Source organism: Falco biarmicus, chromosome 5, assembly GCF_023638135.1.
Source record: "Falco biarmicus isolate bFalBia1 chromosome 5, bFalBia1.pri, whole genome shotgun sequence".
Taxonomy (NCBI): domain Eukaryota; kingdom Metazoa; phylum Chordata; class Aves; order Falconiformes; family Falconidae; genus Falco; species Falco biarmicus.
This window is the reverse complement of record NC_079292.1, coordinates 34,735,984-34,757,665: the sequence shown is the minus strand read 5'-3', so window position 1 is coordinate 34,757,665 and position 21,682 is coordinate 34,735,984. Positions and strand designations below refer to the sequence as shown.

Genomic DNA, 21,682 nt, shown 5'->3' with positions numbered 1-21,682 from the left:
CTATATACAAATGTGGTTGAGCATCGTTAGCTTGGTTATTGCTGGCTGGTTTGACATATCCCAAGTATATACCCTTAACACTGTATTGAAGTAGATCATAGACAATCTAAAACACCCCAAAGTGTCCTCCAGGTGTTTTTGAAACTGAGGAGATTCTTATTGCTATTTCAGTGACTTGCATCACAATGAAATTGGTGAAATCAAAGCAGACACGTTTCGGCAGCTGGCTGCTCTTCGATCTCTGTGAGTACAGCCCTAATAGCCATTCACCCAGGTTCCAAAAAACATGTGCTATGTACTGTTTGCTCGCTATATACCCCAAAACAACCTTGTTCCTGTTTTTCCTCACTTTGATCTTTCATCCATTAGGTTATAACTGTGAAAGGAAAACAAACATTGTGAAGTTTAGCATCTGCAGCAGTTAATTCAAAGATGCAAACTTATAGCTATAAAAGCTGTTACTTCTAAATGTTTCTGATGGAGGTGGAGAAAGATACTGAGCCAGAGCTGATATCTGTTGGCAGGTTCACATAATAATTAGCCTTAGGGAACATGAAATCTTTTTACAGAGAACAGTTTCTTAAGAAATAGAGTCCAGTCATGTGCAGGCTTCTAGTTTTCACACAGACAGATGTGCTAGCAGAGTAAATTTTTCAAGTAGATGTTTTCAGAAAGTTTGTCTGTTTAATAACTAACACCATTAACTAACATAATTTTAAAATGGAAAAAAGATTTTGCACTATGAGAGATGCAGAAGCATATTGCAAATATTTGCATGTAATTAATACCTTTTTTATATTTAGGCCTCCTAATCAAGTGTATGAAAACTTCCATATTCACTCAGTGGGTATGTAATTTTCCACTCACTTTTCTTGTAGGGATTTAGCTTGGAACAAAATTAAAATTATTCACCCCAATGCCTTCTCCTCTTTACCATCTCTGATCAAACTGTAAGTATTCGTATATCTTTTACATTCCAGTTTTCACATTTTTCTTGCAAGAGCATACAGAAATTTAATAACTTGCTGTCCCAGCAGAAACTGAGGATTTCTGTATTCTGGTCTGTTGAATCCATATCTAAATGCCTGCTTTCTTGTACTTCACCAATTCCCGTAGGTATTATGGCAAAACTACATATAACACTATGTAATCAGAGTCATTTGAGGTCCATGAAGAGTATCAGTGCATCTGCCTTTCTTCATTCAATTTGTTAGTAGTTTAGTCGCTTGTAGCAGTGGGGAGTATTTCCTGTTAGCTGTGTTTCAGGACTAAGGAACTGGATTAAAAAATAAATAAGAAGCATTTTCCAGTATGCATCTTTATTTCGTCACTCCTCATTTGACAAAATAGTCTTTCTTCTTTTGTAAGTTCAGCCAGAGTAGTTAACGATCAAAACATCAGCAGCCAATTTTTCAGGCCTTGTTCACAAACACTTCTCAGTCCTTACTTTTTCCTACTTCCCACTGTCATTTTAATGCCTCTTCAAGGTTGTCATGGTTTAACCCTGGCTGGCGACTAAGCCCCACACAGCTGCTCACTCATTACCCCTACAGTGGGATGGGGGAGAGAATTGGAAGAGTAAAGGTGAGAAAACTCTTGGGCTGAGATAAAGACAGTTTAATAGGTAAAGCAAAAGCCCCACACACAAGCAAAACAAAGCAAGGGATTAATTCACTACTTCCCATTGGCAGGCAAGTGTTCAGCCATCCCCAGGCAAGCCGGGCTCCGTCACGGGTGATGGTTATTTGGGAAGACAAATGCCATAGCGCCAAATGTCCCCCCCTTCCTTCCTTTCCTCCAGCCTATATACTCAGCATGATGTCCCATGGTATGGAATATCCCTTTGGCCAGTTCAGGTCAGCTGTCCTGGCTGTGTCCCCTCCCAGTTGCCTGTGCCTCTCAAGCCCTCTCGCTAGCAGGGCTTGAGGAACTGAAAAGTCCTTGAATTCATACAAACGTTACCCAGCAGCAACCAAAACCATCCGTGTGTTATCAACATTGTCCTCGTACCAAATCCAAAACACAGCATGGCACCAGCTACTAAGAAGAAAATTAAATTTATCCCAGCTGAAACCAGAACAGAGGTGAATCCCTGAGGCATTGGTTGTTTGGGGAAAACATGGAAAAAAAATGCCTCTGGAGTCGTCCTGCTGTATGGCTGTCACAGATACCTTGCTGCGCATTTGCTCACAAATAATCCAGTAGCTGCTGGGAAACCTAAATTTGGAAAGGGATATTCATTTCTTTCCATGTGCAAAGCCCTCTGAATGGTGCACTGAAAAATGTCCATAAAGACAGTGTTGTCCATGACATCCCTTTTGGGGCCACCCTCAGAACCTCCCTATTTTGTGAGGTAAGCAATAAGTTGTACATTTGGTCACTAGCACAGAACAGTCAGAGAGGGTTAAAGAGAAAAGCTCTTCAACACACGCACCGTAACACAGCGTTCCCTGAAACGCTAGTCTCTAACCACAGTCAGTGGTCATTTTTACCATTGCGGTAGAACCAGAATTTCACCTTTGGTAGTTAATTGTGTTGGGAGCAAGAGGACACACGCTAAACCAGACAGAAGACCAGTCCATCAACATACTTTATCTTATGTCTAGCCCTTAGATTTCAGCAGATAGTCCAAGAGACAGGAACTTTGCTGTTCAGCCTTGGGCATAAAAGCATTTCAGCAGCATTAGACTCCCTTCTTCCTCCTTACTGACTGTTGACCTTATTTTTATTTTATATATATACACACACACACTTAAGTATTTCAGTGTAGACAATTGTGAAGAGGACTGAAAATGTTCATAGAATAAATGGAAGAGAGAGTGAGAAACAGAGAACAGAATACCTCTGGACTTCCTGCCTGATTACTTTACCACATCTCCTTGATCGCTGTCTCTTTTTTCGTTCGCCTGTTTTACCTTCACCAAATTATGTATTTGCATCCATCTGCGCTGTCTTCCCTCAGCTCCTCAGACAAAGCTCAGCTTAGAACTGTCACCTGAACCTGCTCCAGCCCAGACCTGTCCTACCCTGTAACACATCTTCCCCATACACCTGATCTGCTCCCTGTGGAGCTTTCATGGCAGCCATGCCATCCAGCATCCCACTGGATCTCTTAAACCGTGGGAGGCTGTTCTGGTGCTGGCTCTCTTTAATTCAAAAAATCTAATTAACAGATTTTAAATTCACTTGCTAGTCTCAGAACTGGCACTGTGAATGCTTGGAGTCCAAATCTGACAACAGACTTAGCTAACGGCTCGATACTACTGTTAGCTTTCTGCTAGGCACATAGGTGCAGACTCCTGAGTGGTGCTGCAGCTTTACTCTGCTGACTGGGGCCTCTGTTCAATGCAGTCATTTTTGATTGAGTTAGAAAAGTCTAACCTGTTTTTCCAACATGACGCTTCTAGTGCTGAAGGAAAAAAAATTAAAACCTGTAAGCTGATTTTTATTTGCTGTTATGCAGGGATGTGTCATCCAACCTTTTGTCCTCTTTTCCTGTGACGGGGCTACATGGTTTAACTCATTTAAAATTAACAGGAAATCATGCCCTACAAAGTTTGATATCATCTGAAAATTTTCCAGAACTCAAGTGAGTATATCATTAAAACTAATAAGTCACATTTGTGTTCATGTGCAATGGAAGGTGTGTCAGTGTGTAACGCATGTTACTTCGTATTGTCAGTCTTTGATGTGTGCTATTAAAACTGAAGCAAATATGACAAAAATTATAACTTTTTTATTATGCTTACTTTTACCTGAAGGAACTATGAAGAGTTTTGACATATTAACTCCAGTACTTTCTTAATACGAGCCACATCTGCTTCCTAGTGATATGTTTCAAAAGCTGTTAAAACAATATTGCTAGAAGCTTAGTGATATGTCCTTCTTCTACTGGATTGTGCTTACAGAACTTCCATTATTTTTAATGGAACACAGCAAATACCAAGGGAAGAATATACTCCTGAAGTTCCAAAACATTTGACCTCTTTTGTTTGAACATGTTTTTTCTGTAAACTTTTGATTAAGATTCAGATAATACTTTGCCATTATTACTAAAACATTTTGATGCTGGTAATTTTCTGCTGGATGCTCTGTGATAAAGGAAGGAAATGTTCTCTAGAGATCATTTGCAGCTCTGCCAGTCACTAGATGACTATAGAGAAATCACAGTAAAGACAGTTTTGCCTCTGACTTCAGGGTACTTGGGAGTGTCCCCTAACTCTGCCTTGATTTTTATATTTTAATTAGATGATGCCAAGTGCAACATGTTTTTTGTGTATGTTTTACTGTAAAAGGTTTGAAATCATAGAATTCAAAACAATTAAACTGTGCACGTAATTTCAGAATCATAGACTGGTTGGGGTTGGAAGGGACCTCTGGAGCTCATCTTGTCCAGCCACCCCTGGTAAAGCAGGTTCATCTGGAGCAGTTGCCCGGGACTGTGTCCAGACAGCTTTTGAATATCTCCAAGGGTGGAGGTTCCATCTTTATGTCTTTACTAGATTTGCTCTTTGCACTGGAAAAGTCCCATGAGTCTTAGCCAGGAGACAACTCAAGAAGATGTTACCACTAATGAAAAGGGGTGGAGTGTTTGGAGTTATCAGTAAGGGAGTCATCAGCAGAAGTGCAGTGTTGATTAAACCTCTGTGTACAGTACTGGAGAGATCCACACTAGAACACTTCTATGATGGCAGGTTGATATAAACTGAGACAAGAGCTGCAAAAAGTGGTTCCAAGGTTACAAAACAATGCCTTAAAAGTCTTAAACCATGTATTTTTAGTTTGTCACAGAACAGATTGGGCAGTGACTTCATCACAGTGTATGTACTTTATAACATGAACATTCAAAGTTCTAGAGGCCTCACACCTCTCTTACACTAGAGACCTTCAGATTGCTCTCAGAAGCAAGTACCATAAGAAATCATGAATGGCTAAGACTGAGCTTCTGCCATAATTTTTCTTCTCTTACTGACTGCCCACATTTTGAGGCAGGTGACAATTCTAAAATACCTGAAGGTTCTTTAAAAGAATGTGAACACAAGAAAATAGATTACTTCAACATAGTAAATATATAGTGATGTATATACCATGGCCAAAGGCATGAGAGGTGCTGCAGTAGTCCTAGAATAAGCCACTATTCAACTGAATTATGTAAGATTAGATTTTTTAATTCTCTTTTCAAAATTACACTTTATATGACGTTTCCACCAGTAAAATTATGTACATTGCTGAAATGCAACTACAGTGTAGTTAGTCTGGGTAAGTAGTTAGCAAGGATGTGTCAGACAGTAGCTTAAGTCTTAAAAAAAGGTGTAAAAAGCATGATTAATTTATCTAGAGTTGATTAACATCTGTAAGAACCAGTTATAGCCAGTCAGGAGAGAATGGGGTAAAATTCTGACCTGGAGTCTATAGGGCTTTGACCGTAAATCAAAATGAGGCCAGGACTTTACACAGGATCACCGCACAGGCAACGCATGAAGCCCCAAACTTGAACAGAGATCTAAAACAAAAGGAAATTTCACCCTTTGTAACTGTTGGAACTGGACTGGGTTACAACATTAAACAAATTCCTGTGTAAAAGCTTCCTGCTCATCTAAAGGGGTCATTGCTGTTCAATACATAGACACATCAAAGAGCCGAGCATCCTCTGCCCCACCTTCAGCAATGGCATGAGAATGCTCTACAGAGCTGAGCTGAGCCTGCTATGGCAAGCTTTGGGGCAGTAAAGTCAGGCTGCCAGCCACTCCTTCCTTCTTTATCTGATGCTTTGATTCAGCGCTGTAAAGAACTCCGTGATTTGCTCGTATTTTCTTCATAACTGTCCCTTCCCATTCACCATCAGCCCCACACCTTTGTGAGGTGGAAAATGAGCTTGTGATCTCTGCTGCTTAATCTAAAAACAGAAAAAAAAAGAGGCATTACTTGCTGCAGGAAGAAAATTCTCAAGGCTACAGATATCATCAGTAAGATAAGCAGAATATAAAAATAAATTCAGCCAGTGTTTCTAAAAGAGTTTAATTTGACAAAGTCCAAATCTAATCACCCACATCAAATAAGCATCATTCGTAAAAAGGACTGCTTCCAGCACTATATAGCTGACAGTTGTGCTTGGGAGTTTTTTGTGGTTTTTTGTTGTTGTTGCTGTTAAATGTATCTTTTGCAAGAAAGAAATTCCTCTGTCACCAAGAAACGCTGATAGTATTTTTTCTGCATTGCAAAGAATGTTTTGTCCTCTGTGTTCTGGGTCCCAGTCATTCTGTGCAGTTACACTTCGCACACAGATTCAGAAGCATTCACCAGTTTGAGACCTGTATGTATTACTTAGTAACTCAAGGGAAAGAAACTCAAAGTGTTCAGTTTAAGAAAGGGTGCTAGAAAGATCTAGAGAGAGGTTAAGAAATGGGAGTCTTCCTCTTTAAAGATAATTTAAAAGTGGGGTTTTAGGGGTTGGCTGTTTCCTTGAAGTAGTGGACCAGTACAATGTGAGAGGTCCTCACTTCCAGCGTATGACAGACCAGCAGGCTGGTCGGAGTGCAGCGGCGTCTGGACATCTGTCATTATTAAGCACAGAGGGCTGCTGGAATAACCAGGGAATACATCTCCGTTAGTCCCCTGAGCCTAAAAAAGCCCCAGCTGTGCGAATGTCTTCCAAAAGGTCTGAAGCCACAAGTGGCAGTGATCACCTTCCAGAACTGTCAGTGTATCTTCTCATAATTTTTTGGTGTTTATGGGGATTTTTTTTCAGAAAAGGGGCATTTCTAGTTGGGGATTGAGATTGTTAGTCTAGTAGCCTGTGGGTTTAATGATAATAATATATTTAAAATCGCTTCTGGGAAATAAGTTCAAAATGTTTAATCAAGACAATTCCTTATTTTCAAAGATGGCATACACAGAAATTAGTTAGAAATTAAATATTTAAATCTGCTGGCATGAGGTTGCTTGATAGTTAGATCTTGGTTTATCTTGAACTTTTATTGGACTGAGTACCTTAAAAATACCTTACGTAGCTTTTTGTATTGGGTACAGTATCTGTACCTTTTGTATTTCTGTTGGGAATTAGCAACAATATTGTAAGTATATAGAATCTAAATACCCCAGAATGCACTAATTTAAAAATCACTTTAGAGCTTGGGGTTCTGTTTGTTTCCCTTTGTACCAAGCTTTTGACTGGCACGCAAGTTTTAAGTCCTGTTGGCACTGGGCTCGATTCAGACTGATTTCTTGGAGGATTTTTCAGGGGGTTAGACGTTGCTTGCAATGCTCATTATGTTAATTTATGTGATTAACCTGTTGAAAGTAATGTGATAGGAGGACCTAGTTCTGGTTTATTCCTTTTAAGTCAGAATAACTTCTAACCATTTCTTTATCTTTGAATTTTTTCATTTATTGGGCTTTTGGAATTAAGGTGTGTTGTTAGGTTTTACTGTGTACTATTGGTGAACTCTGCAAATTAAGTATCTCTGCTTCCAAAGCATAAAATATTTTTTAAGGAATAGAAGCAGTACTCTACAGAACTTGGATATATGTAGTTCTTTGCTACCCCAGCATTTGCACATCTCCAAAGGAATTAAGTTCAGAATATACTAGAAATGAGCAATTTTCTGACAACAGAAACCCTCAAAATCATTGAAACTCACTGACCTATACTCAGCTATGTGTTAGGAATAACAATGATCTTAAAAGAGTTAGGAATGAGCATCCAGTGTCCTGCAATGACCATGCTCATTTCTAAGACAATTAATAAAGTAAAATATTTTCCTCAGTGATACCTGTTTTCACACACAGTGCCCGATTCATTCACCTTGTGGTTTAGAACACTGCTTTCTTGATCCATGCACGAGAGACAATCTCTTTTTTGCCGTCTTACTGTGAGAACAGTTGGATGTGGAAAGATGTGGATAAAGTTTGAATTCCAAAAGATCTCATCCTCCCAAAACTGCAGAAATTCCATTTGGGAAGTTATGTTTTGGGATTGCCTGTTAGGAAGGTGGATGCAGTTGTGATCTTTGGATCTGCTTTTTTAAGAGAAAACATTAAGAAAGTAACATAGAGAAACTGTTGAGTTACACTGTAAAATCATTCAAAATCATATAACAGAAATACAGCTCTAAGAGTAACATTCGCTCATCAGCAAGGCACATGTCTCCTACCTTCATATCTCCCATGAAAATGCATAAGAAAACTTCATTGTGCCTTTACTAAAATTAGCCTAGAAAGCACCTGCATTTGTGATGCGGAATTTTATTTCTGAGTCCTCATTTTGTATTACGATGACTGATTTTTACCCCTAGGTATTTCAGTCGTGGTTATTTCACCAAGTTCCTTTGTGCTAGCAGTGGAGGAGTAGTACAATCCAGTAACTCTGGTGCTAAACTAGTATCATGGCACGCTTCCTTTTTTTCTTCTACAGGGTCATGGAAATGCCTTATGCTTATCAGTGCTGTGCCTTTGGAGTTTGTGAGAGCCACTACAAAATTTCCAGCCAATGGAACAAAGATGAGAATAGCAGCATTGACGATTTTCACAGAAAGGATGCTGGGTTGTTACAAATTCACGGTAATTGTCATCATTGGCTTTTAAATATACCTGAAGGCTGTGAGCAGCCCGTGATGTTAAACAACTCCAATACTCTTTTACAGTCACGGAGGCAGCCTTTCCCTCTCTCTTGCCTGATAATATGTTATTCAAGCATTCTTATACTTAGCAAACTCATTTTTTCAAGTCTGCCTTTTCTTCAGAAATCTCACTTGTTCATCTTTCCATCTAAATAATAACTATAATAATGTGGGAAGTGAAATCTTCCCTTTATGTGAGAGACCGGGAAGTGGTGCTGGTATGTAACCCCATCCAAGAGCAGGCCAGCAAAGATCTAGTTTCTCGGCAGTCTTGGAAACAGCAATGCACCCTTGGCTCTCCTGCTGCCCACATGCTTCAGGATGAGTCGTGGAGCTTACATGGCTACTTTGGCATAGCTGTTGATATTTTTCTTCCCAGCACTTCCTGGGTACCAGCGAGGGCATCTGCTCTCCAGGACAGATGACTACTATATTTTTCTTCCCCTTCAGCACAAGGTCTGTTAATTGACCTGTTATGTAGGTACACTTATACATGTTATACCATCCTGCTGCTTTCTGTGCCATCTCTGCTCCTGCGAACTAAGTCTCAGTTCAGGGCTAGCCCCAGCAAAAATAGAGCCAAGAATATGTGGTAAGGTGTTGACGTGAGGAACACAGAAAAACTTGGGTTAATTCTTAGTAGCCTGGTGCAACAGCAGAATTCATATTTTGAACTCCTTCCTAGGCAGTTGTCACACTGCAAATTAGGTAATAGAGACCGTATCTGTAAGTGATTATTTTCAGAGAAGTGATGTAACCTTTTAAATAATCCTGAGTACAGTATTTCAAAACCAGGTAGGCATGCATCTGCTTCTGCTCGCAGTTTGGCAGGCAAAGGGACAAGACCAGGCCTTAAATACCACAGATATTTTTGCAATTTGTACTAAAAGAAGTTTTCCTGAAAATTACAAAATCAAATCTGGGTATTTTCTCTCCCACAGATGAGCGTGACTTTGAAGATTTTTTTCTTGACTTTGAAGAAGATTTGAAAGCTCATCATTCAGTGCAATGCTCACCTTCTCCAGGTATGAAACTGCCAGACAGATAGGAGTCCAAGCACAGTATTACCAGATATTCTAGATGCAGCGCAAACTCTGAATCTGATACTAGGATTGTAACATGATGTTTTGCAATAAATTGATGAGATTAATACAAATACTTGGCACAGTAACATAACATTTTGCATTGCAGTCCAGAACACTATGCAGCTACTAAATCCATATAGGAACATAACAAAAGTTTTACCCAGTCCTGAAGCAGATCCTCACTCTGGGCCCCTTTTCACAGGAACTGATCCCCTTAAGGGAATGAGAGAGCAAAGACTGTTCTACCAAGACACAGATGATAAAGGGGAGCAGAATCTGCTCAGTCTTTTGCAAACCTGAAGTAATTCATGTGAACTTCACTGAGTTATTCTATAACTGAGATTCCTGAACAACACACAGTTTAGTTCAGTGTCTAGGAAATACCAAGCACTACTGTACTGGCGTACACAGTCCATCACAAAGGACCCCCAGCACCGTCATTTTTCTTACGGAATGGTGCATCCCTGGCTTCACAGTGTGGCAGAAAGGAAAAAAAAATGCATTGATTGAATTGCAAAGCTACAAGTCACCAATTCCACTGAAACTTTCCTTTAAGGCAAGGAAAGAAACATGTCTTTGAAAGGTCACTTCTAGCTTTAACAGCCATGGTCTTAAGTTTTACTTGCTTGATTCAGCAAACATTTTCTCTAGCCAGTCTTTCATTGTGAAACATGAACAAAAAACCCCAAGTGACAACTCGTAAGTCAGCATTCATTCCAAGCCAAGATCCTTGTTTGTAATAGCAAATAATAACAAAATTTTTAAAGTTATGTAAAGAGGAATAGAAAAGGCAGGAAGCCAAAGAATTTAGAATTATTTGACCATCACATATTCTCCTATGGCCTAAATATAACTACCGAGTTCACAAAAACATTGCTGTCTCCAAGGCAGGTTATCACCAGACCCAAGAGAAAATTTAGCTTCCATGCTGATCTTTCTAATGGTATCTTAGAAAAACATGCAAACTGACACAATAGAAGCCTACTTGATGGCAACAGCTGCAGTCATATGGAGTGCATCTCAGCTGAGGACTTTGTGTCTTCATGGAGAAGCACAGACCACTGTGACGGACTTGCTTTGAAGGAGTATAGCTGGCTCATACCAAGATAAATAATGTTTCTCAGACTGCAGAGCATTCAGCTTCAATGGCACAATATATGCACCTCAATTCTATGAGAATACACAGCAGGCTTCTATCATAATGACCTGACTTTAGCCACAAGTCACCAGAAGACCCTCCAAAAAGGCAGCACTTCCTAATGCAAAGGCAGCCTCAATTTTCTTGGACTGTGTAATGACGTGTTAAAAGGCGGCCAGAGTGCATCTGTCCGTATCCATTACGTCACACTTCACCAGGACTCATTAGCAGCTTGTCCTAGTTTAGTGAGAGGTGGTTTTTTTCAGCTTTTTTTTTTTACACACCAACAAACATCTCAGAATTTCTGGAAACTACAGAAAGTTCACATTGCACTTGTACTGCTAGGCACAAAAAGAAACCCATAGACTGTTCGAGTTGAGGAGCAAAGACTCATGTGCACCAGTAATGCAACATGCAGCATGCATTTAGCAGCATGTTGTCAACGTCTCAGATTACTCCAAAGGAAAAGCAAATTTCCAGCTCCCCTTTTGGACTGAAATTCACTGCTTGGCTGTGCTGAGAACCTGCAAGACACATGAAATTTAATGTCTTAGAAAGCACAAAATTACTTTTCAGTTTACATGGGTTTCCCTTGCCCTTTCTATTTTGTCATTTCAGGTCCCTTCAAACCATGTGACCATCTGTTTGGTAGCTGGCTGATCAGAATTGGAGTGTGGACCATAGTGGGTTTGACCTTCATTTGCAATGCACTGGTGTCTGCTACAGTTTTCAGATCTCCGTTGTGTATGTCCTCCATAAAACTTTTGATTGGTTTAATAGCTATTGTAAATGCCTTGATGGGTCTGGCCAGCGGAGTGCTGGCTAGCGTGGATGCATCAACTTTTGGGAGCTTCGCTCAGTACGGAGCACGGTGGGAAAGTGGAATTGGTTGCCAAATAACTGGCCTTCTCTCCATTTTTGCTTCAGAGGCTTCCATTTTCCTTCTTACCTTAGCTGCACTTGAACGTGCATTCTCTGTGAAGCACGCTACAAAGTTTGAAACAAAATCCTCCATTGCTAGTGTAAAATTTTCCATTTTCTTTTGCTTTATGTTGGCACTAATCATTGCAGCGATACCACTCCTCACTAGAAGTGAGTATGGGGTTTCTCCACTTTGTTTGCCACTACCGTTTGGAGAGCCCACTGCTATGGGCTACATGGTAGCGCTGGTATTGCTGAACTCCCTTTGTTTTCTGGTAATGACTATTGCTTACACAAAGCTCTACTGTAGTTTAGAAAAGGGAGAACTAGACAGCATTTGGGATTGCTCTATGGTCAAACATATAGCCTTGCTACTTTTCACTAACTGCATTCTTTATTGCCCTGTGGCCTTCTTATCTTTTTCCTCCTTACTAAACCTCACTTTTATCAGCCCAGAAGTGATTAAGTCAATACTGCTAGTGATTGTCCCACTGCCTGCATGTCTAAACCCACTCCTTTATATACTTTTCAATCCACACTTTAAGGAGGACTTGGGAAGTCTGCGAAAGCAAACTTTGTTATGGAGGAGATCAAAACATGCTAGCCTGATCTCTGTGAATTCAGAAGACATAGAAAAACAATCTTGTGACTCAACACAAGCATTGGTAACCTTCACAAGTGCCAGCATATCATATGATATGCCTACCAGCAATTCACTAATGCCATCGTCGTACCAAATGACAGAAAGCTGCAATCTTTCATCAGTTGCGTTTGTTCCATGTCGCTAGTTTTCAGTGGCAGTAAAGAAAATACCTGTTTACAAAGTTTTTAATCCTGAAAGCAAGTATTGATGTGTGCATATAAGCTAGAGAGTGCCTCTGAATTATTGTTACACACGTCAGAAAACAGACAATGACAAAACTTGCAGCAGGCTGAAAATCCAATACATGAGCCTTCTCAGCCTACTTTGGAAATGCTGGGATGAAGAAACTGAAAGCTTCTGCATTTTGTCCAGTTGTATCAGCTGCTCTCTTTTAAAGTAGAACTACTCAGAAAGGGCATCAGTTGGTGAAGAGCAAAAATAGCATATTAAATTGGTAAGACTTTTTTTCAAAGCATCACCTGATACAGTTTGTTTTCAGGGACTGGTGGGTTTATTCCTGTTTATTGTAATTTGGTTTTAATAATAGGTTTTCAGTGCCATGGTTGTTTTTATAAGCATCTCTGTATGGCCTGCATTCAGCAAGGTGTCTAAATGGAAGAGTAGTCCTGTTCAAGTCCTAAAGGTTTCTGCAGAATAGATTTTGATGAAGTTCCATGTTTGATAAAACTGATTTAATAGTTTAACTGACATTTGGTTTGGTTTTTAGAAGCCGTCTGACTTGATAAAGCATTTTTAATTGTCAGCTAAACCTACAGAATTAACATGATGTGAAAGAAGTTAATTAAGATCCTGTTAAGTGCTTGAAATGTAATTGTAAATGGCAAGCTATTGTCATGTGGATATTTTTCCAGTGAGGTTCTGCACAGTTTAGTCCTGAATTGCTACTATGCCAGTAGAATTACTCCCAGAATTACTGCTGATAAAATTATCAGATGACTTATAGAATTTGTGGGTGGAAAATACTATACAGAAAGTCATCAATAAAAAAAAGACTGGCATGCTTAGGGCAATTAAAGGACACTAAAGGCACTCACATAGAAACATTCACTTAAGGTAATTTGTCTAGGAACAAAAAAATGTCGTCCTGTTCATGGCATGATCTCTGTCCTGCGAAACAGTGATTCTAGAAACCTTCTAGTTCATGGTCACTAGCCAGTTGAAGATTTAGAGGCCACTGTGTCCTTTTGGCCAAGGACAGCCAATATCCTTAGCCAAGGCAATATCAAGGAGTGAAGAGACTGTATGATCTGTGTTCTTAGCACTGATGCAAGCACTACTGGGATATTTCAAACAGTTCTTGCATTCACATGCTGTAAAGAAGATTGTGAAATTGAAAAGGATATGAATATCATAAACTTAAAACAGCTTAAGAAAGAAGTGATTTGATCACAGTTTACAAGCAGCTACTTTGAGAAACAGAAGTTTGAGAGCAGAGGACTACTCATTCAAAAGAAGAATCTGGTAAAATAGATCGGAATTAGACATTAGGGATATGCAGCATAGAAATAAAGGTGTGAATTGTTGGCAGTGACGGTCATCAGCTAGTGGAACTCTGTCATCAAAAATCTCTAAATTCAAGCTGGATATATTGCCAAAAAATGTATTGGAGCAGCTATTGGAATTCAGGGCCTTCTAATGGCTTTGGCTTAGATTAGATTAGCGCAGAGTTCCTGTCTGGCTTTAAATCTGTTAATACTTTGCTGAATCAATGCAGGTATGTTTACACATCAGAAGCATCCCAGTTAGAGAGAAGAGATTTCAGGTCTTTGTCAAGTCAAAATATCTCAGACAACACAGCCACCTTCACTTCCCTGGAATATCAGTCTTTGACCTCAACCAAGCCATCAGGGGATATTCCAGTATCCTTTTCTCAGGCCTGGCACCTTCTGCTCAAGTAAGCTGATCATTTAAGACATGAAAGTGCACAAGTTTCCTTTTTTTTGTTGTTAAAAATAGCTCCCCGAGGAGTAACATTTAATAGCCTAGTCCTCACTGCTCAGTTAATGGCCATTCAACCTCCAGGTGAATGAGACTAATTTTTTAACATTACCAAGATTAGGCTAGCCCAGTAATTAAGGTAATCAGTTACAGATGATCTCTGTTGTTCATCTGTTACTGTATATAAAACTTCCTGGGACTCAGGATGGATTTTCACAATGAAGAATTTGTTGCCAACGATAGATACGCCTTGATTTTCTTGTCCATTCACACTGGCGTATTTTTAGATTTGCAGTTACAGATGGCATCAGTTGACTTTGGCTGACGTGTTCATCCTTCAGGAAAAGAAAATGAACCGGTGCCGAAGTTATGTATGATAAAGTCAGCTGAGTGCTTATCTTAATCCTTTATCTCCTGTGGCTTTTTAAGCAGTGCAGCGTACAGCTGTAGAACAATGCCTGAAACCACTTTGGATTAAACAGACGATCAGTCAACCATTGCACAATAGCTATTACCATGTTTACTTAGCTTTAATTTAACTGGGGTCCATCTGTGCTGCACTGCTTATGTCAGTGAAATTCCTTTCAGCTCGCTATATTTAAGAAGTTTGTAAAGTGATTTGAGAAGCAAAAGAATGTTATAATTCTAAAGACTAGTTAAAGAAAGCCTCTTTTATCAGAACTGTTTTAGCTTGCAGAAAGTCCTAAAGGCTTTGTGTCTTATTTTTGTAAGCATGTTTGAAATATTTTGATCGGATATTGTAAACTTGAAATTGTTAAAATCATTTAATAGATTTTTAAAGTAAAATGTGTAAATATAGAACTGTATTTATTATTACAGTGAAATGCAACCACAGTAAAGGACATGAGATTAAGCCCTGTACAGTTTCATATTGATATTTACTATATTTTCTGCTCATATATATTACTAAATTCATTATCTGTAAATAATATAATGTAAATGTGTAGTGATTGTAAATAGGTGACATGCTTTCTTTTCTATCAGTGTTCAAAACATACGTAAGTTGTAATAAAATGTGACTACACAGTAAAGAGCATTTAATTAGGACCTAACACCTCACAAAATGGCGTGCGTCCTCAATTACTCCTTCCAAAGTTATTGTAATACTTACACTAACTTCCCTAGTTTTCCAGAATTCTCGGTGAAGTATAAATTACAGGTTGCATGCTCCGTTAGGTGTCCTGGGAGAAAAAAAAAAAAAAGAAAGCATAGTGTTTAATTTCAAGACAGACTAAGTTTTTCACCAAAACTTTGCTCACAGACCCTTATCAACAGATACTGCTCCCTGTGCACGCTGTCCATATCTCAGTGACGGCCGCTCACCATTGCCACCTGCGAGACTGGCACCTCCGACTGTGTGATACGGGCATGCACCAGGCCAGACGACGAGCACGCATGCATGAACAGCAGGTCTCAGACCGCACTGAACCACGTAAGGGATGAGGTTCTGCTGCACTAGGCTGCTGCTTCTGGTGAGGCAGCAAATTCTCCCACATGCTTCCCTATTTTCTCCCCTATCCCTTATGTGGCAGGTGAAGCAGGACGGGGGATTACCAAGCAGCTGGAAAAGTTCATCTGATACATGGAGAGAGGCAGTAGCACATCATGTATGAAATCCATAGGATGCAGATGCTAAGGGCCAGTGAAAGGGGGGCCCTAAAACATAGGACTTGGCAAGAGTCAGGTTGCTCAGGCTGCGCTGGCAGTTACGGCTCAGTTGAACTAAAGACAAGCAGCAGCTAAGCACAGTCATGTCATCATCTAGGCATCGAGGAAAGGCAAGACAATGGATGCATTCCGTTAGGAGGGACAGCAGCACAGGGCAGTTACATGTGCTTTGTTTGTCAGAGACTGTAAGTCATCTCTGTGAAGTATTTGAGGGAAAGAGGTAAAACACCAATGACGTAAAAACTCTTGAGAAAGCAATTGTTTGGTCAGGAATTCGTTCCATATGGTAAGTAACAAATTAGAAAGATTTTGAAAAAGTAAGTAAAATGATCCTAGATGTAAATTGATCTTAGCAGGGAGTGTGTAGGTTCTCAGCGTAGATGAGGAGGTTAGAGAGGATGGGGTCACTTCAGCCAGAAGGGCCCGCAGAGAAGTAATTTTATTGGGCGAGTTTCAGAATAGCCTTACTGAGGTGGGACAGAACCAGCAGTGAATGGGGATGAGAAAGGCATTAATTATCTTTAGGAGTAAAAAACCAGAAGCATGACAAAGACAGCACAGGGGAGTTCATAAGCCAGGGAGGAGAGAAGGCTTCAAGAGAGGATACAATAGGCAGTTTTATGGGATATTGAGAAGGGTGGTGAAGTTTTGTGAAGGATGAAGAGCTCAAAATGGATAGAAAAGGATGGAAGCAGTGTGATGGCTGAGAAGATTTAAATGGTAAAAAAAACAGGCAGTAAAGATGCTTTCACATGCCCTTACTTGTACCAAACAGCATAAGCAGTATTAGAGCTGGGGGCCATAAAGGAGAAGAATGAAATTGTGTTATCTGAGAAGGGGAATACTGTGGCTTGAACACGGAAGGGGAAAAGAATTAACTACGAAGAATGAATGGGCTGTTGGAGAAAGCCTCACTGCAGAAGGGACTTGGTACGTGGAAGAAAGATTTTTATTAATTTATGTACCAAATAGTGAGCAGTAGTGCTTGTGGTCACAACTTGGATGTTCTGGGCAATGTACTATCGCACGTAAGTACAGGTGACTTCTTCCTTAAAGCACTCGTGCCACAGATATATATTGTTATCTGCAATAACACCTGTAGGAGAGTTTACTGCAGGCTCATGTGATGGGTTATTTAGGTGGAGCAGACGGAGCGAGCCACCAGCTCACTGCTCTGGTACGCTAGGTACATTACTGAGTTGTATCTGGGAACTTGTTCTCAGGGAAGTTGGAGATATGTGAATGGGCAGGGAAAAAGAGCTAGTCAGAGGTACAAGTGAAAGCCATAAAGAAGATGGGGTCACCTGTAAGAAAGGTGGATGGGGATAAAGGCCAAGCCTTAGCAGACACTAGCAGAGAAGCACAGAGAATGATGTTGCACATGAAATGCTGTATCAGCTGGGCCTGTGGCTTCAGACCTCATTCCCAGAACGGCAGAGAACATCCCTGGGTAACCTGGTGGTCATACTTGATCATGAATTGAGACCAACCACTTCCTTGCTGTTGCTGCTGCTCCGCGTTTGCTTTCTGCCTAAGTGGCCTACATATACTGGACAGCAAGAAAGCTGCTGCCACAGCACAAAGTATCAAACTATCTCCTATCCATGTGCTCTGTAATAGGAATTCCAGCTTTACAGTCTTGAGCACCACTTATTTCTTATGGCTGTTGTATGAAACACTGGTCTAATAATCTCATCGTCCGCCATTTCTCTGTCATCAGTTTAGGTTGCAGTATGGAAGTCAAGGTCTTGCTGAAAACCTCATTACTCAACCACTTATGAAAAGCTCAAGTAATGAAAAATGTTTGTAGCAAAACTAATGTTCTTTCTTCAGGAAAGCATTGGAAGACAAGAAAGTGGAGACAGAAGAGTAAGAACACGAGTATGGGAAAGCTAGTAACAGAAGACCTGAACTAGGATCACAGCAGCAGCAACAGTGTTAAAAAAACCTTTCCAGATCCACGAGGCACGGTAGTTTTGCAGATGCTCAGGTACTGCAGGAGAACATAGCTCTCAAACTCCAGCAGAGCTGCACTGCTTCCACCAGCAAAGTATAGACCAGCACCTCCACCAAACAAAATAAGTGCCTTGTGTTCTCTTTACGTAAAATGCCAACCAGGGGACAAATCTCTCCTTCCGCCACATTGTTATTGTAAAAAAATAATGTGGCTATTATTGTACCTTATCTAAACTGAGCCTAGGAAATTGATTCAACTCTTTATCTGTCTTTGCTTGAACAGAGTTCCAGAAATTTTAAAGAAAATTTCAAATTTACCCATGCTAATAAAGTAGAAGGAAATCCATGTGTTTTACCCAACACTTGCAAGCGTAATGGAAAGAAAAGGCAGCGCCAACATTAAGAACATCTTGTTCACATAATGAGAATCACAGACTTGTGCTCCAGTGACTCTGGAGACATAGGAAATATGAGTATTTTCCCCCCATAAAACAATTTGTTGTGGCATTGTCAAAATTATCTAAGGATCCGATCTCAGTCACAGGAAAAAACAAACATTAAGAATATTCCTCTTGAGAGCTGGCCCACAGCCAGGATTTCTAAAAAACTCAAGTCACAAAGAGTCCACTCAAAATCCCTATTTAATCTTTTTACAGGTGGCAACATTTTCCACTTGTCAAGCAAAAAATATGCTTCATTAACAAGGGAAAAAACTGCCCATTGTGAATTTCAAGACTTCCACTAAGTATTATGCATGCATATACTAAGAGTCTTCTCCAACTGGCCTTAAAATCTCAAAACCAATACTTCAAGGAAGTTTCAAACATCTCCTTTATCGTCTAGTGTCATTCTTGGTATGTAATCACTTACGTTTTGACAGGTGTCTGCAGTTATTAATTTGGTTCCATGCATAACAACAGCTTCTCAGGACCATCTATAGATGTCACCGCATTTATTATCAGCATTTCCAGTTCATGAACTGACCTTTTCCTTCAAGAAGGAGCTCTCCTGGCCTTCTAAGAAAAAAGGTAGCCATAGTTCTACGTTTGCTCTTTTGTTTGGTGATGACGTGGCTATTTAATACCTGTTAAATTCAGTGTGATCGATCAGCAAGGTGGAAAGCTTATTTGTAGCACTAAGACAGACATTTCTTTAAAAACAGGGTTTATATACTTACCTCAAGTTTCACCTACAGCTGCTTGAAAATCGTAGGAAGCTTGAAGAAAACAATAAACATCAAATTTTCCACTGGACTTGTCTCCATTTTGCAAGCAAATTTAACACCAGCCCACACCTATCTCCAGTCTGTGGAATACAGAGAGGCTTAAGATGCTCCAGTTGCCAGAACAGTCATCACTTATGTTCACACTTGAAGATCTAAAATCCATCACACTAGGTCCTATGCCAAAATACAAGACAAATAGCAGGCCAAAGTTCGCAAGACCTACCCTGCAAGAAAGCATGTCATTTCACAACTTGCAGGAACAGTCTTTAATCTAGCACTTTTCATTCTGACCCAATTTGCTAACTTAATATTTTAAAAGGCAAAAATAGGACTACATTCATGAGAGTCCATTTAATGTCATGCAACTTCAGTATGAATTTCTTAAGGCCAGGAGCTAGTTCTCTGCACCATGGGCAGGATTTAGGAACTTCATTTACAGTATAGTCTTAACTCCAGCAACAATTAAAGTCAATCAGCGTTTCCTGTTGGAGAACAGGAATCCCCACGTGTCTGTGCAGAAACTCCTGTTTGTATTTTTAAATGTCCTGATATGATGGAATACGCTGACTGTGTAAGCCCGGTGCGGAGGGGACATACTCAGGAAGTATACCTTTTTGGCACTATCCCGTTCCTTTGTGGCTCACTTCAAAATGCTGTCGCCTTGAAGGCAACTGGACAATTTCTCTGTTCAGCCACAGATTCACCCGACACCGTTGCCCTCCTGTTCATACAAAAGCTGCTGCTCTGGGTGACGCTGCTACTTCCCCACTGCCACCTCTACCTCCTCTGTCCCACTCCTCTCGTGCTGCTGGCTAAGTAATAGCCAAGTTGTGCTTCTCACATATCGGTTTAGATTCCAGAAAGCTTTGCAGTTTTGGGGACATGCACTCCTGCTTGCATTTATCCCGGTGAAGGGGAGTCTATATCAGCTCCTAGTTTCAAGAAACTTTCTTCCCAAACTGCGGAATAACGATATGAATTACTAGACCTATTGATGGTATAGGCTGTAGGTCTTGGTGTCCTGCACACTTGGAAATGGTACCATCATCAGTACAGAATAGGCTGATGCAGAGGCAGTGACAGGAGTTACCCAGTCATACGTTACAGTAATATACAACAACTGCAGTCACAGGGCAGTCGGCTGAAAATTTTTCACCTGCTTTTGTGGGCAAGTTTGCATTGCTACCTGCAAAGCCAGTCTAAAACCATTTCAGGGAGCCATGTACTCTGAGGACATGAAGACCTTTCTCATTGCATTCATTTTAAGAATTTTAATTTCCCCTGTGCACAGCATGACAACTATTCAACTACATCTCTCTGCCACCCAGGTTTTGAAAAATAAGATATAAAGAAGATCAGTCATAATGTCTTAAATTTTCTCACTCTTCTAGCACAGATCATTACAGTTAAGAAAACCATCTTAATAGGAGAATGAAGCGAAGCTGGAAGGGATCCACGTGGATGCACAGCACAGGGTCAAATCCTGCAGAAACATGGAGTCCCCTGCATGGGTTAAACACCCCCATCTTGAAATAATCTGCAAACTGCATGAGGAGAGCAAAGTACCAGTCTGCGGTGGGGTGTGGGGGTGGGGGTGTGGGTGATGGAGCACAATGGAGATAAACTGATCTAACTGGCTGGTTATTTGGGAAATAACCCCAGTATGCAAAAATGATTACTTTGAAAGGGAGACAGGTTACCAGTCTAGGGACTACATCACATAATAGGGTAACTGCAAACTAATACATCATTCCTACCCTTTGTGAGGAGTTATTCCTCTGTTACTGAAGGAGTAACTAGGAAAGAGAGCCCTCCGATGCCTACCTTGTGAAGCCAAGCACTTCAAAAGCAGAGGGAGTCGGATGTCTCAGTTCTCGCTGAGCTGATCTGGAAATAACAGCAGTCTTGAAGATCTTATGAAGGAACAGAGACCTGACACCAAAACTTCCTTAGCCATGTGCGATGACCAGGCCCTTCTCTTGCTTTCACCGGAGCGTTTTCCGACAAATACATCAAGGGAACTATAGCTGCCAGGCCGTGCTGATGTGATATGAAGGGAATACCTGGAGGAAACTTTGAGCAATGATGCCTATGCCAAAAAAGCAATGGTGCGTCCTGTTGAGGAGGGAAGCAATGAGGTCTAGATTAAACTGATCGGCTCCCAAAAGGGCCATGTGTGAATATGGGAGCAGATATCAGGTATGATGCAGAAGTCCACGGCTTATCTACCTGAAAATTGGCAGACTTGAGTGACATGATACACAGCGTTATTATTATTATTATTATTATTGTTATTATTATTATATATAGGCATCTGGCTGCAGGCCCCCAGCTTCCTGAACAAGAAGTTTCACGACTGAAAGGCCTGAGCCCTCCTTGCTCCAGGCTTAAAAGTACCGCAAGCAGAGCACTTAGCAATTTGCCCATCTTCAAGACAGCAGAGAGGTT

At 40.4% G+C, this 21,682-nt stretch overlaps 1 protein-coding gene and 1 long non-coding RNA gene across 9 annotated transcripts in view; one reads left to right on the top strand and one right to left on the bottom strand.

The window, feature by feature from the left end:
• LGR5 (leucine rich repeat containing G protein-coupled receptor 5) overlaps positions 1 to 15,449 on the top strand; it is a 93,210-nt gene extending 77,761 nt beyond the window's left edge. For all 3 annotated transcript variants that reach the window (XM_056341010.1, XM_056341011.1, XM_056341009.1), the window contains 6 exons: positions 172 to 243; positions 879 to 950; positions 3,464 to 3,589; positions 8,414 to 8,559; positions 9,560 to 9,643; positions 11,460 to 15,449. In XM_056341010.1, coding sequence (XP_056196985.1) covers positions 172 to 243; positions 879 to 950; positions 3,464 to 3,589; positions 8,414 to 8,559; positions 9,560 to 9,643; positions 11,460 to 12,550 — 1,591 coding nt within the window. In that variant the 3' untranslated portion in view covers positions 12,551 to 15,449. The remainder of the gene's footprint in view (positions 1 to 171; positions 244 to 878; positions 951 to 3,463; positions 3,590 to 8,413; positions 8,560 to 9,559; positions 9,644 to 11,459) is intronic.
• LOC130150266 (uncharacterized) lies at positions 3,600 to 21,482 on the bottom strand. 6 transcript variants are annotated; one of them, XR_008822173.1, is made up of 6 exons: positions 21,059 to 21,482; positions 19,187 to 19,314; positions 18,994 to 19,093; positions 15,497 to 15,566; positions 7,773 to 8,015; positions 3,600 to 5,896 (listed from the first exon to the last, which is right to left on the bottom strand). It is a non-coding gene; the product is annotated as an uncharacterized LOC130150266 (long non-coding RNA). The 6 variants fall into 6 exon arrangements; XR_008822177.1 differs by having other exon boundaries at positions 7,805 to 8,015; XR_008822175.1 differs by lacking the exon at positions 3,600 to 5,896 and having other exon boundaries at positions 5,913 to 8,015; positions 18,880 to 19,093.
• Positions 21,483 to 21,682: the final 200 nt, after the last annotated feature.